The 15696-nt window shown below is 41.6% G+C and overlaps 1 protein-coding gene across 2 annotated transcripts; it reads right to left on the bottom strand.

Annotated features, from left to right (window-relative positions):
- Positions 1–1798: 1798 nt before the first annotated feature.
- Positions 1799–15450, bottom strand: ENPP4 (ectonucleotide pyrophosphatase/phosphodiesterase 4). Of its 2 annotated transcripts, none has more exons than XM_019457318.2 (4): positions 15228–15450; positions 8302–9160; positions 7488–7658; positions 1799–5511 (listed from the first exon to the last, which is right to left on the bottom strand). In XM_019457318.2, the coding sequence occupies exons 2-4, from the start codon at positions 9125–9127 to the stop codon at positions 5147–5149; spliced, it is 1362 nt and encodes a 453-aa protein (XP_019312863.1). In that variant the 5' UTR covers positions 9128–9160; positions 15228–15450; the 3' UTR covers positions 1799–5146. The 2 variants fall into 2 exon arrangements, with proteins under 2 accessions (XP_019312863.1, XP_019312864.1); XM_019457319.2 differs by lacking the exon at positions 15228–15450 and adding an exon at positions 15007–15213.
- Positions 15451–15696: the final 246 nt, after the last annotated feature.

Here is a 15696-nt window from a genome sequence, read left to right on the forward strand (position 1 = left end):
CCTTTCCACCAGCCTCCACTATGAACGTGAAGTTGAGTAAGCCTGGTAGGGAAGAAAAGAATGCCGACTGGGTCCCTGGCAACTCAGCTCTTTACCACAGGAGGGCAGTCTGAACTGGAGACATCTGTAAACCATCACTGGGGCGCTGTCACCCAAGGAGCTCCCTGGATTCAGTTTAATGGTGGAAATCAGATTTCTGTAGTCAAGGAGGTAGAAGATACCTGGACAAGTAGAAGGCCTGCCTGGCAGTCGGGCTTGATTTTTGGGTAGGACTCGGCCCTTGCCAGGTAATGTGGCCATGGGGGATGAGTCACATCTCTGAGTTATTTTGGCCGCCACCACCCCCTGCACACACACATCCATTAAGAATACGGAACACGTTCTGATCAGCATCTCCGTGGGAGGTTTTTGCCTTAATGTCTTTGTTTTTCTTGAAAGATATGAAGCAAATCATTCAACTAAAAAAAATATTCATGGAACAATGAAAAATGAAACTCCAAAGGGTTTATGCCAAAAAGCAAACCAGTCCTCTGCAGCCTAACTCGACAGGACCCAACAGGCTCGTTTGGATTCTCCTGTTCTCTGAAGCTGTGCATGTTTGTGTGTGTGTTGGGGAAGGGAGGACGGTAACAACACCCAAGTACAGGCACCAAGGAAGCTGGGGGTCAGGGAAAGAGGTGTGACGCTGGCATCCAAACTTCAGGAAGCACACGGCCTCGAAAATGGTTCTGTATCCAAGGATCTCAGCAGCAAGAGTTAAACCATGAGTAGACAGAATTTGTTGGTATAGAAGTTTTACCACTTGTGAGATGCGGCAGAGCTCTCTTCCCAAGTACCTTTTACTCGTTTCCTCCCACAATTCCTAGCAGTGTTTGCTTAGTATGAATATAGGGAATGAATTTATCACTGCTCTACTAGAGGAAAACTTTGTGGAATCTATACTCAATTAGTATGCCTATTTATAAAACACAGTTTAACTACTTCTATGGCTATTGACAAAACATAGTTTACTATAATCCCCCCTTCACCTCTAGAGTTTTGTAATCAGCTTTTTCAAACTTCTTCCCTTCTGTACATGAAGAAGTTACAGTTTTGGAAGCTGTACAAAATTTATCTTGGCCTTCTTTCCAATGATGTCCTCATGCTAGATTGTATATTTATACACTGTTTTGAAAACCTCATTGAGGGGGGGCACCTGGATGGCTCAGTCAGTTAAGCTTCCAACTCTTGATTTTGGCTCAGTTCATGATCTTACAGTTCGTGGGTTTGAGCCCCGCACTGGGCTCTGCATTGACAGCACAGAGCCTGCTTGGGATTCTCTCTCTCTTTCTCTCTCTCTCTCTGTCCCTCCCCTGCTCACATTTCCTCTCTCTTTCAAAATAAATATTTAAAAAAAATAAGAAAAATAAAAATTTGGTTAAATATTTACATACTTAATCCTGGCTTTAAAAAAAAGTCTGCAGGGGCGCCTGGGTGGCTCAGTCGGTTAAGCGTCCGACTTCAGCTCAGGTCACGATCTCGCGGTCTGTGAGTTCGAGCCCTGCGTCGGGCTCTGGGCTGATGGCTGAGAGCCTGGAGCCTGCTTCCGATTCTGTGTCTCCCTCTCTCTCTGCCCCTCCCCCGTTCATGCTCTGTCTCTCTCTGTCTCAAAAATAAATAAACTTAATAAAAATAAAAAATTAAAAAAGTCTCTAATGAACACCCATGTGGATTTTTGCAGTAGTACTGGGTCAGGTCAACATCTATCACCGTGTGTGTATTTTGCAGGGTGACAAATTAAAAAATCAGTAACACTGCATTCTATATTTAATAATTACAGTAAAAATGTTTTTATTCACATAAAATTTTTTAATCATAAGCAAAGTCATTCACTATGGATTCAAACAATATAGTCAAAATATATTTTACTTCAACTTAAGGCACCACATAAAGACTTCTTTAAAGCATACTCATGTCATTTTATTTACACGCTATTTTAGGAAATGACCATAAAATCCACACCTTCCATCTCATCTTTGTCCTTCACTTGTAACTTTATGCATTCGCAATGAAGCAGAACCTCCAAATAAAAGGAATTAAATGCCATCATCCTTAAATCTTACCAGATACGGACAAGAGGGGGAGCCACCCAAGAACAATACAAAGGCATGTTTAATCCTTTAATATTCCAAGAATTTATCTTTAAATTCTTACACCAAGCTTGATGAAACCGTAACACAAGGCCTACAATACAGAGCACTGAAATAATTTACATTCGAATTTTATTGCTGTTTAGCAGAAGAACTCGCACCTTAATAACAGAACTGTCCTTATAAATGTACTTATTCCGGAAGGCAGCTGTGCTCATCACTATACCACCAACGCATAAATGTACTTACTCTGAATTCACTCACTGAATTAACAAAAACTACTTAATAAAAAGTGTTCCTGGGGCACCTGTGTGGCCAGTTGGTTGAGCGTCCGGCTTCGGCTCAGGTCATGATCTCACAGCTCGTGGGTTCGAGCCCCGCATCGGGCTCTGTGCTGACAGCTCAGACCCTGGAGCCTGCTTCGGATTTTGTGTCTCCCTCTCTCTCTGCCACTAACCCACTCGCATTCTGTCTCTGTCTCTGTCTCTCTCAAAAATAAATAAACATTAAAAAAGAATTAAAAAAAAAAAAAGTGTTCCTATTACCTTTGAGTATTGTTGTCATCAACAGTTAAGTGTTTCCCAGAGCCAAATACTTCCTATCACCCAGAAAACATGTCAGGACACATAGGAGTCACTTATTTAACAAAATCCACACCAAAACCTTAATGTAAAGGGCTGGCTTCGCTAAAAGATTTTCTCAGAGCACGAGAGGAGTCATTGGCTTTAACGATGATAATTTTTCAAAGATACAAATGAATTAACACAAAGTTCAATAATATATAAACGTCTCTTTGATCAAATAAATACTGTTTTGTCCCCTCAGCATATATACATAAAAAATTTTACAATTTTAAAGTTAATATTTTGAGAATGGAATGAAAGACAAATATGTAAAGGTCTTATTCAAAAGGGTAAGACACTGACAGGCTCTTTCATCCTGTATGAAGTCCACTCACCACAGGCTGGATGCTGTGTATAGATTTCTGAAACTCCTAACCACCAAACTAATGCGATCACGAAAACTCACGGCATTGTAGGGACCAAGCTCTATTGGGCTAGTATGAAATATTCTGCTATTTTAGATACTTCAAAATGTGTCTACTGTTTTAAATGTGGCTGTTCCAGTCTTTTTTTTTTTTTTAATGGAAATTGAAATAGAAAATTTTCTTTTATTTTGTTCAGAAAAACTATTAAGTTTAGGGTAACTTTTATGTGAGGGAAAAAAATCAAAATTTGTCAAAAAGCAAAATTAGTCCTATTGGTTTTATTTCATTTGTTTATTATGCTGTTCTTAACACAGTCCACTTATGACCAATAGCATGGACTATTTATGCAGGTCGTAGAAATGCTTCTCAAGAACCCCCAAAACAATAGGCATCAAATGCTAGGATCACAAAATTAGCAGTGACCAAATAGGATGAATTATATGTTTGATGACTGGCAGCATTTTTCTTTACTATCATAGAAAATCAACATTTAACTGGGCTGCATATTTGCTGTAGATAATTTATTTTTATCTGAAAGACAGATACCCAGTTTATTTTATATTGTCAAAACTTTCAAGTTCACACTATTAATGGCCTGCCTCAGGTCCTGATGGATGGTTCTTAAAGCCAGTTTTTTCTTTAACAGATACAACTCAGTTTCCGCACATTAATTTTGATTATTAGAAAGTACCACCTAGCAAGGTGGGATGGTGATTCTTCACAGCAAATCCTTAGCTCTGAACACGTATGTTTACAAAAACAGGAGCAGAGTGATTATTTCTATGAACCAAACACTGAAAAAAAAAGCAGAGGTGGCACTCAGGCTACAGAATGTTAACAGTGCTTAGAGTTTAAGCTTAAATTCTGCCACTTAACATATGAATAGTGGAAAAGATCAAAAGATACCAAATCCCATGCCTAAAAAGTAAGGCATAATGTCCCAAAGGTTAAGTATCAAAATCTCTCTTCCTCGTTCTGACCCAATTGAAACCAGATTTGTATTTAGGTCATCAGTTTTTCTGAAGGACTTGGATACCTCTGGCCATAATAAACATGAGAAAGTAAAAAATGGTAACAAAAGCCGATGAATTTTCTTCAGTTAGGATTTTAGCTTGGGAGGCAGAAGAAAGTAAACAAATATGAAGTGCAATTATACCGTCTGCCTGACAGCCACGTTCTGTGGAAGTCAGCCTACAGACCAGCCTACCTCTGACACTTTCTGTAAGTCACAGGAAGTCTGCATACTCGTGCACACAAACACACTTGCGCACACACAAATGAATAACTTACGCGAAGGCGCTAAGCACAGAGGAAAGCAATTCTATTTTCTTAGTTTCTTATTAGCAACAATCTTCAAAAGAGATCTTTTGAGGCTTCAACAGCTTACGGGTCTAAACAAAGACGCAATGGTGGAGACTGAGGCTTTGTATCACATGGTCTTTGTGTTGTGTTTTATAATAGCTTTTCTTAAAATAATTTCTTCACATGCTAGATCTGTTCTGCCCGGTTAACTGATTTTATTAACCATCACAGAGGTTTTCCTACGTCACAGGTGAACTTAGGATACAGACTCTATTAAGGTTAATAAGTATAAAAATATAGAAAACTTTTCCTTCCTGATACACAAAATCCTCTAACAGCATAAAGATGTCTGTTGTTTCGGTTACAAATATAAAAATTTATTAGAAAAGCATGCCTACTAAATTTTGGTATATTTTCCTTTAAAATTGTGTCAAATCTTCATTGCAAAAAAAAGGCAGAGGCAGTATTTTTCTTAAAAAAAGTTTCTAGTTAGAGAACTAGGTGGTGTTAGCTAATGATTTACTAGCAATTTTAACTATGGTCAGGGCTTTTCTGTATTAGCTGATGCACCAAAACAAAGCACAGGGAAAAACAAAATAACTCTAGCATGCTTGGTCTAAGTTCTTTGTCTTTCAAAGTAGATTTTTCATAGTTATAACACCATCCCTTGAATGTATCCTTGGTTTCATGTATAATTAAAGATACTCTGTATAAATTCCAGCAAGTATTACTCAATTAGGGGATCATCATCGTCTTCCTGCAGCTGAAGTCGGGAAAACGGACGGGGTACAGACAGTCTATTCTGCATGATTATTATGAGGCCTGTTAGCGTGGTTAAGACCAAGAGCGCACCGATAACAATTCCAACGGCTTCTGGGAGATTAATGCACCACTGGTCAACTAACAAACACTTAGTGTGACCAAAGGTTCCATTATTGGGACGTGGTTTTAATCCCAGGATGTGGCACATCATTGGGTAAATATCCACACTGTTAATTGTGTTGTGTTTGTAGCCTTTGTGAAATGCAGGTCCGTGGGCAGCTAGAAACGGATGCATACTAGACAAAGAATTATCATAACCATGGTCACCTACTGAAAAAAAGAACAAAATTATGTTAGTTCTTAACAGAAAGAATGATCTTTCTATTACAAAATAACTTGCTTCCAATGGAAATATGCTGATTCTTGCCAGTGTAATTCCCATCTGTTAAAATTAATTCCAATTAATTTGGACCAGATGGGGGCTAGAAATAAAATTTTCAGTTTTTTTCAACTCAGCCATGTCCCCATTTCACACAGACACACATACCGCTTTTCCCAACTGGTCATGACCTGAGACTTTAAAACTATTTCTTGACTTCAGGTACCTATCTTTCAGTTCTGGCCCCACTTATTTCACCCTTCAATTTCCAGAACCGTCTGCATGCAAAGAGCACTAGTGATTATAAAAGAAAAAGAGTGGGTGGGCTGAGGGTCCTAAATAACTGGAGAGCAAAAGTGAGTGCGTCCAGTGAATGGGGAAGAAGTGAACCTGCAGCCTTACCCACGTCAATTGCTCCCATGATAAGAGACGGGATGATACAATATACTGATTTACTGACAGTTAATGGACACCTTAACATCCGGAGGCCACAGAATTGAGAATACAGAAGGGATTCTTGTACTGAATGTGAAGTCTAACCAGATCACCAACCTGTAACTCCAAATCTAACTCAAAGGAAAACATGACAGGATAGTCTCTGATATGACCCCAACACCAGAATCTTAGGTTTTGGCTTTGTGTTGGCAAATATTCCCTTTTAACGTACACCAGTTGGATTTGATAAGCTCCTGGTTTCATATGAAGTGCAAACGACTGAGTGGAAGGCAGATCAGTTTTTGTTATATTAGCCTTTAATTTTATGTTTGAAATATTTCATAATAAAAATAATGCATGTGATCAATAAAAACAGAATAAAACTCTATATATAGACATTACGATTTCAGCAGTGTAAAAATATACGTGTATATGTAATAGCAAAAAAGTATAGAAGGGGGAAACTCCCACAATTCACATCTGTCCGTACCTCTGTATGGAGGGATTATGGATAGTTGTTTTTTTTTCTCGTTTCTAAACTTTTCTGTATTTTCTGTTTTCAACAGTGAGTATATAAGCGTAAAGAACATATAAATTCCAATAACCATTATCTTATCCTTGTCTGAAGCTTCTGATGTGCTGTAGATCAGGGGTCTGCATATGACAGCCCCTGGCCAAATTCAGTCCCCTACCTGTTTCAGTAAACAAAATTTCCCTGCAACCCCCCATGTCAGTTCGTTTACATAATGTCTAGGGCTACTTTCCCGTTACAAAGGTGCAATTGAGTAGTTGAGATGGAGACCAGCTGCCTTATAAAGCCTACATATTTACTATCTGGTCTTTTACAGAAATGTTCTGACTCCTGCTACAGACTTGTACAAAGCCAGTTTTTTTTAAAGTATTCAAATTGAACTTAACGTATGGATGAATAAGCTTGGGTTCAGGGAAGACCTGTAACTCTCCCCTATTATTTCCTTAGCTTTAGGAGAGATTTTGATACACCTGTTTTGTGTACTTGGTAGGTTTTTGTTTGTTTACCTTCTGAATCTTTCCCAGTGTTCCAAAGAGCAACCGCACTCAGGTAAATGACTTCATCATTGGGGAAAGACTTCGGGATACTTGGACAATGTTTATTAATGCACACAAAAAATAAACAGGCATTTGAACTATCGAATCTGTCCCCTTTTACCGTTTCTTTACTTCTCTGCCATTTTCTACAAGTCAAGAGAACCAACCTTGAACGTTACTGACAGTAACCGCAATGTGGGTAAGAAAGTACATCTACACCTTTGCCGTCAAGGTCACCCACCCTTCTCTAAAGGTGAAATACGGTTTTAAATTGCTGTTGAATGAAAACCTACGAATTATCCAGTCAAAAAGTGAACTGATTATACAGTGTTAAAGTCTCTAAATCAAAGCACCCTGTTAATAGAAATATGTCACAATGTGTGATTTATCCCCAGGATACAACAGATATATCCTAAATACTTACATTTTGGTAATGATTTATTTAACACAATTGTCCAGCCTTCATCAGCAACCAAAATAATAGGCTGAATTCGATTATTATGTTGGTAATGAAATCTGGCAGGAATGTCTTCTTTGAGATAAACATTCATGTGAGGGCTACAGACTTTCAGTTTGTTATAAACCTCTGTTGTATCTGGAAGAAAAAGGAAACAGTAAAGGAAAAAAATCACAATTGAATGATAAGGAAAATAAGTATTTCTAACCAGAATGATTGGAAATAAATTCTGAACAATACCATCGATTAAATCACTCTTAATTCTTAAAAATTCAGAGCAATAATAATTATGTGACATTGTTGGGGATGGACAGACAGACACAGACACACTTCTATCTCTCCAAGCATTCACATATCTCTTTTTTCATTTTGTGACTCTCCCTGGTAGGCTTTTATACAAAAGGGGACAATTTTTATGTATAGCTTCCTAAGGAAAGATGAAATAATTACATATTATTACGAATTCTAAGATCAGTAGACAAAGAATATATCTCACACAAATATCCCAGATGTTTTTAAAGGACAACAATGTCCTTTTCCATTAGTGTGAATAATGAAGAAACACATCAAAAGGCAGAGAAATAATCTCCTTGAACATGAACCTTAAACTAACTGCTTCAAGACTTACAAATTAAGGGGGAAAACCCAGAATCTCACTCTGAGCAAGTTTACGAATATACGGTACAGTACTACAGAAAGCCAGAGCCGCATTCTTTGACACGCCCTCCTCCTCGTTCAATTGCCCCCTTCCCAAATATCCCTCAGCTAAAAGTTTACTTACTTATTTTAGGAAGTACAGCAGCAACTGGAGTCAAATCTATAAGAGCGTAGCTTGAATTATCAATGCAGCGATCCAAGTTGATCAGTCTGTCCTTAGAGCACTGGGTCATCCCATGATCACTTGTAATGATCACATTCAGATTTTCCCACAATCCTAGCACCTTGAGTTTGTGGACTAGCTCACCAATAAGGTCATCTATTTCTTTCAACACTCTGTACATGTTTTCTTTATCTTCGGGTCCATATTTGTGGCCACTTGCGTCTGGTTCTTCCCAGTAGAGGGTTGCAAAGGTGACTGGTGGATTTGAATTGATGAGCCACGTGGTAATATTATTTAGCCTCTCCTCAAATGACACTGAAGAGCTATAATTCATAAAATAGGAAGGTGTGGTATTGTGAATGGGCACGTCAGTACCAGGCCACATAGCAGCAGCACTGGATCTGTTTTCCTGAAGCTGATTGGTCACCCAAATAGGTACGGCCTCATTCCACCAAAAAGGATCCTTGTCATCAAGGTCAGAAAAATGTTTCTTCGTGACTACGTCATACATGGAATTAGCCACAATGCCATGGCTTTCTTCATACAAGCCTGTCACGATACTGTAGTGGTTTGGAAATGTTTTTGTGATAAAAACATTTTTAACATGTTCCACCAGGACTCCTTCTTTGATAAAATTCTGGAGATGGGGAAATTCATAGTTCTGTAGATAGTCAGCTCTGAAACCATCAAAGGACACCAGTAGTAACTTGGGTGGCAAACTATGGGAAGAGTTACCTCTACAACCAGTTATAAGTCCAGAAAATAAAAGTATTACTAATGACTTCATAATGAATGTGTTGAAGGAGAGCAATCAGGGTTCCTAAAATATAAAAACACAGTTCATAAGTAGTAGTGCTGCTTTGATTTGGATTCAGTTTCAGAAGTTTAGCCATCAGGAGAAGAGAATCAAAATTTATAAACTTTCATATACCAGCTTCATATCTACTTAAAATTACATAATGCCATTTACTGAAAGATAATTGAATAAAGCTAAAATTGGGGGCGAAAACTGTCTTTACTTGTCCAATTTCCTATTTATGTACGTCCTGCTCCACCCTTCATGCTCTGAAGGGGATACAGACCGCTCTGACACTCCACACAGATATTCCTGTTTGGTGGCCTTGCTTGTCTGTAGTAGCAGAAATTATCCTAAAAACTTAATAAGAACAGGGGCACCGGGCTGGCTCACTCAGTGGAACACGAGACTCTTGATCGCAGGGTATAAGTTCAAGCCCCATGTTGGGTGTAGAGATCACTTAAAAATAAAATCTTGAAAAAAAAAAAAAGACTTACTAAGAACAGATAAAAGAAAGAAAAATGATCCCTTTGCACAAAACAGAAATAATACCAAGCCTTCAGGGGCTCCAGAGGAGATTATTTTTCCAGTTTAATGACAAGTACTCTATGTTTCTTTTATTTTTTTTTTAATGTTTATTTATTTATTTTGAGAGAGAGAGCACGCATGTGTGAGCACAGGGAGAAAGAATCCCAAGCAGGCTCCACGCTATCAGCACAGAGCCCAATATGGGGCTTGATCTCAAGACTCTGAGATCATGACCGGAGCCGATATCAAGAGTTAGACGCTCAACTGACTGAGCCACCCAGGCGCCCCCCACCCCCAAGTTCCTTCTAACCCACAGAAATAAGTGGTGGAAATGTTACCATATTGGCTCATCACCAGTTCCTGTTGAAGATACTGGCAGGAAAAGAAGGATAAGAAATAAATATTACTTGAGTAAAAGATCTCGTCTCAATCTATACGTTCCCAGTATTTACATGAGGTTGACAGACAAAGCCTACAGGGACTTGGATGCTGTACTAACTTCTGAAGAAATCCAACAGCTGCTGAAATGACTTTCATCACCATATCCCTTAAACTTCCTTTTTACTATCAAGAACATAACCATTCTCCCTAACACCCCAGGCTCATAGCTCTCCCTGATTTTTCATTATTTTTTTCTGACAATCCACTGATTATAAAAATAGCTTTCCCATAATAAATCTCCCTGCCTTCAGTCTCTATCATCTTTGGTCCTTAAGAAAGCAGGGTAGGTGATTTAAGCAGGATGGTCCACTTTAGACGGAGGGGATATCTCTTTCATTGCAATAGGAGAGAGAGGGAGCGAAGGCTAAGTTAGCTAACAGGTGTGAGGGCTGGAGATGAAGGGAGCTGCGTTCTCTGTGTTCCAAGAGGTAGGGGTGATTATTGAGAGCGAGTAGGGTGGTAAAAGGTTCAGGGTTTTGAGAATCACAGAGAATGTCTAAGTGGCCAACGTGGAGAACGGGAGAGGGTACAGGGAAACAGGGAGGACTGGTGGCCAAAGTTGACCGCGGGCGTCATGAATTGTTAGAGACACTGTTGACCGGTTTTCTCTAGCAATTCGGCGGCCCCAGCACAGGCACGAACAGGCAGCCAATCCTGCCTGCGCGTGAGACTCTGCCGGAAACTGAAGTATAATGAAGGAAGCTGAAGGTCCTACGGAGTGACTGAAGTCTGAACTGCAGCGCTTAAGATGAAACCGATACAGATGTGCAAAGTGGAAAGGCTCCTGGACTGGAGGTTCTTTTCTTTCTTTCTTTTTTTTTTTAAGTTTAGTTATTTTGAGAAAGCGAGCGAGAGCATGTGCGTGTGAGTGGGGGAGGGGCAGAGAAAGACAGGGACGGAGGATCAAAAGTGGGCTCTGTTGTGACAACAGAGAGCCCGATCTGGGGCTCGCACCCACGAACCGGGAGATCATGACCTGAGCCGAAGTTGGTGCTTAACCGACTGAGCCACCCAGGTGCCCCCCGACCGGAGGTTTTGATGGAAGCTGCAAGAATGTGAGACTGTGGTCAGAGTGAGGTGAGTGAAGTCACTATTTCAGAGTAAGACCCAAGGTATGGCTGCCGGAGAGACGGGGGGTGGGGTATGTGCCTGGAGGTCCCAGGTGTAAGCAGCAGTGAGCTGACATGATGATTAAGTTCATGAGCCGTTTGGGTGTTCTTCTTTCTCCCAACTAAACTGCAATGACTTGAAGACAGAGACTTTCTTTCCTTCAAACACACCACCAGGTAGATGATCTCTGTATGTACCGTCATTCAAACGTTTGTTGACTGAAGCTCTGACCCTCTCGGAACCAGGGACTCAACAATTGCAAACATCAGAAAGGCACAGCATCTTGTCAGTGAGGATCTCTGGGCCTGCAAAGTCTACCATTTTAACCCGAGACGGGCTACCTTCGGGGTGTGGTGCACGGACCATCCGTTGCTGATGCCATCCAGGAAACCAAAACCAGTACAGAATGGCAAAATCAAATCACTGCTCCAAAGAAAAGAGTTAAGAGACACTCTGCACAGACACAGCCCCGGCTACAGCTCAGCAATATCAACTCTCAAGAATCAAGACAGACAGCAGCATTTCTCTTTCCATTCGGTACTTGGTGCTCCTGACCTAGTGTTTAGGCACAACTCGCCTCCTCCCTCGGACCGTCAGCACAAGTGCGGCCATACCACAATGCTGTGCAGGCTGCTGCCCTGGGTTCCAGCAATCTTAGAACTTGCGTGGAGACCATGAAAGCTGAACTTGGCGGATTCCCTGTTTTCTCTTGAGGTACAGCTACATTCCCAGGCACAAATGTTTGTTTCCAGAAAGAGTGAACTACAACAGCAAACAGGTGGTGCGGTATCTTACAGACACTCCTAAATATATTTTTTAAAACCATAATCTACTGCCCTGGCTCTTTCCCTCAGTAACCAGTTGACATTCGCCACCAATCCCACCGCACAGGCAGCTCTGCAGGCAAGTCAGGTCTGATGCATACCAGGCGGAATGCACTCTCTGCACCTCCAAGTCTTTTTCCCTTCCTTAGGTCCCCAAACCTGTAAAACAGCCTCCCCGTTGTCTCACCACAGAGCTGCCCTGGGTAAAGCTGCCCTGTTGCCAGCCTTGTCAATTCTCTTTGCATATCATCTATGACAGCACAGTAGACCTAAAAATCACTGAGGGAAGCTCCTTACAAGTGCAGCTGCCCAGTCTTTACACCTGGAAAATTCCGGCTCAGTCAAGTTGGAGTAAAAGCCAGGAACTTGCATTTTGAACACTGTATAGCAGAGCCATACAATGGAATATTATTTGGCAATAAAAAGGAATGAACATACGCTACAACTTGGGAGAAACCTTGAAGCATGTGAAGTCAAAGAAGGTGCTCACAAAAGATCTCTTACTGTAGGACTTTTTAGAGGAAATACCTAGGATAAGCAAATCTCTTCGAGATGGAAAGTACATTAGTAGTGCCTGGGCCAAGGGGCTGGGGAGAAATGAGGAGGAAATTCCAATGGGCAGGAGGTATCTTTTGGGGGTGATGAAACTGCTCTCATATTGACTGTGGTGATGGCTCCAGGACTCCACAAAACTGCACACTTTAAATGAGTGAACTGGATAATATGTGAATTCTATCTCAATAAAACTATTGTATTAACAACAACAACAAAAAAGGAGGGAATGAAATTGTCATCTTAAAAGCATCTGAAATGCCCTGCCAGAAAACGGGAAACATCTTTGATGTCTCAATTTACCTCCAAAATTGTGTGAAATCTGTACTCCATAATTCAGACCTGGGGTGTTTTAACATGAAAATGTCTTATACCACCTTCCAAATGCAAAACAACAGCAAAGTGAAAACCTGTGTCTGACCCTCTTTCTCAAAAAACATACAAGTCAAAATCTTCCTTCTCCAAATCTTGAATGAAAAGGATGTTCAAGGTATACGTGCTATTCATCCTGGGGTTCAGGAATGTGTTAGCACACTGTTAGGATCCTCGTCCCCAGGCTTAGAAGCACAGAGTGGAAAGACTGTAGGCTCCGAAATCAGAACGATCCCAGAACTTGAGCTCACATTTAGTAGATGGGCAACAGTGGGCAGATTTAACTTCTCTCAGATTTAGTTTCAGTGTTTGTGAAATGGGGGTGCATACAGTGTTACAGAACAGGCTCTCACGTTTAAGTTTCCCTTTATCCATTTGAGTTACAAAGCTGTTATGTTAGGAGAAAGTCTGTACTACGATGGGCAGAATAACATTATTGTGCCACTAAAAATAATTAGAAATAATTTAGTCCAACCCCTTCTTTTCACATGTAAGGGAGCTGAAGTCCAGTGATTGGCCAAGCTCAGAAAGCAATTTAGCAACTTTACTATGCCCTTACTAATTCACGCCCTCAACAAGTTTACAAGTCTAGTAACAGCGAGTTCACAAAACTAGTAATAAACTCCCAACAATTACCAAAACCTTTCATGTCAGAGCATCCTTCATTAACAGTGCCCATATCTATGTCTACTGCCTTCTGTTTCGTTCTAACAGGGGGTGTCAATCTATTCGCCACAAAATACCGGTGAGAAGTTCTCAAGTAATTTGCAAGAACTCAAAATCACTACACGTTACATATTACTAAACTTTGAGAAAAATTCTGTAATTTTTCAAACAAACAAAAAAAAAAAAAATAGCAGAGGGAAGAAAAAAAAGCAGACTCATCCGGACTATACTCAAACATCCCAACAGCAGCCAGAAGTAGTAAGTAGTTGTCTTCAATTCAGGGGACAGAACATGCTCCAAGTCTTCTGGGATGATTTTTTTACCTGGGTGGAATGCATGTCAGACAATTCGCACTGGCATTCTTTAGCCCGTGTGAAGTTGGGAGAGGAGACTGTAACAGTTACAGGAAATGGTGAAAGGTATTTGTCACCATTAGCTTGCCATCTGCTCTGTAATACAAAAGCTCTAAAGACTTCACAAATATGTATAATTAAACTTTTATACAGCTTTGAAATAAAATAACGTTATTGTCTATGGGCCTGGGGAACTTTGGTGATTTCCTCTAGATTATTATTATTTTCTTGGTGTTTAAAGAAAAAAACGTAACTCCTCTTTAGAAGATTTACTCAGTCTTAAAAATGCTAGGAGTCTAAGTTATTCTCCAATTTTCAAGGGCTCACAAAATTTTCTAGTGTCTTCAAAACAGCTACTTCTTGTGTTTCTTGTGTTCTCATCAAAACTCCCAAATTACTTTGTGGCTATACTCAAATACTTAAAACAGCTCCTCCTTGCTTTCAAGTGAGTTTAATTTCCTTAAAATAGCTTGGAACAACCTCTGGGGGGAAAGGAAGAAAGGAAAGAAAACCGTAACATTAAAACGAACAGCCGACTTCCTATAACACTGGGCAAGTGTTCAGGCTTCAGTCCAGCAGATCACCTGGTGGTTAAGCAAAACCATTCTGGGGTCTGGGCTGGTATAAACCTGAATCTGTCACTCGCTGCACAATGTTGAATGTCGCTTGACTTCTCTGAGCCTGAATTTCCTCATCTATATAAATGGGACGCTATTATCTCATAAGGTTGCTGTACCGAGAAAAGGAAGCGTTGTTTGGAGAGTGCTTAACAGGGCGTCCAGCCTATAAAAAGCACGTACATGTGATCTTTGCTAACTGGTTTTCTAGGAAATTAGTTCTTACATTTGATTATATAATGACCATGAGCTGTGATCTAATATTCAGATGCAAACGCCCACCCCGCCGCCCGCCTCCCCTCTTTGTCAACGCTGCCCACCTTCGCCGCGGTCAGCCCACTGCCCTCCCTCCCCGCCCTTCACACCACAGTCTCCCCCCCCCTCCCCCCGCCCCCTTCCCAAAGCACCTGCCAACTGCTCTTTCCGCCTCCCACACGCCCTCTGCCTCGCGGTGCTCAGCTCGGTCCCTGCGCCTCCGGGTCCCTTCGGGGACGTCCCCGCCAGCTCCCCTGAGGCTGGGAGACGGGAGGGGAGGGGGTTCTCACCACCTCCAGTGTCAAATCCCCTGGCGACTGAGGACGTGGGGGCATTTCCCTCCGGAAGGCGGGCGCGCTAGGCTCACACTCACCCGCTGCCGGCACGCGGAACTCAGAACTGTCGGCACGCGGCGCTCGTGGATCCTGGGGGCAAGGGAGACCCGAAGGGACACCGGCGAGGCAGAAATCTTAAGGCGCCTGCGCAATGGCGGGCGCTCCAGCCGCGGTTGTCAACAGCCCCAGCCTCCCCGAGAACCGCTTGGCTGGGGCCGCTACGGATTGTGCGCAGCCGCCCGGCGGGCGACAGCGGAACCTGCTGCCAACCAGCTGGAACCCGGCGGGCGGCGGGGGCTGAGACGTTTCCTCTGATTGGTTCCCGGAGCCGCGTTAAATGTAACTTCCTTTGCGATTGGTTAGATTCCGGTACCACCTGGAGACTTCTGCTTCGGTGGGTTAGCATTGGACCTCGAAGGGGTTCTTTTCTATCTTCCACCACGCCCCTTTCATATCATCCTAGGGCGGGGTGCCCTTCAGGGGAGCTGAAACCCACCGAGTCCAGGA

Source organism: Panthera pardus, unplaced genomic scaffold, assembly GCF_024362965.1.
Source record: "Panthera pardus isolate Hobbes unplaced genomic scaffold, ASM2436296v1 HiC_scaffold_17, whole genome shotgun sequence".
NCBI lineage: Eukaryota > Metazoa > Chordata > Mammalia > Carnivora > Felidae > Panthera > Panthera pardus.

What these genes read in the sequence shown, in the direction of transcription:
- ENPP4 (XM_019457318.2), bottom strand. Translation starts at nt 9,127, where the DNA reads ATGAAGTCATTAGTAATACTTTTATTTTCTGGACTTATAACTGGTTGT. An exon ending in TGCTGTACTTCCTAAAATAA is followed by an intron (nt 7,659 to 8,301) that starts GTAAGTAAACTT and finishes TTTTTCTTCCAG; the next exon opens with ATACAACAGAGGTTTATAAC. An exon ending in AAATAAATCATTACCAAAAT is followed by an intron (nt 5,512 to 7,487) that starts GTAAGTATTTAG and finishes TCTTTTTTTCAG; the next exon opens with TAGGTGACCATGGTTATGAT.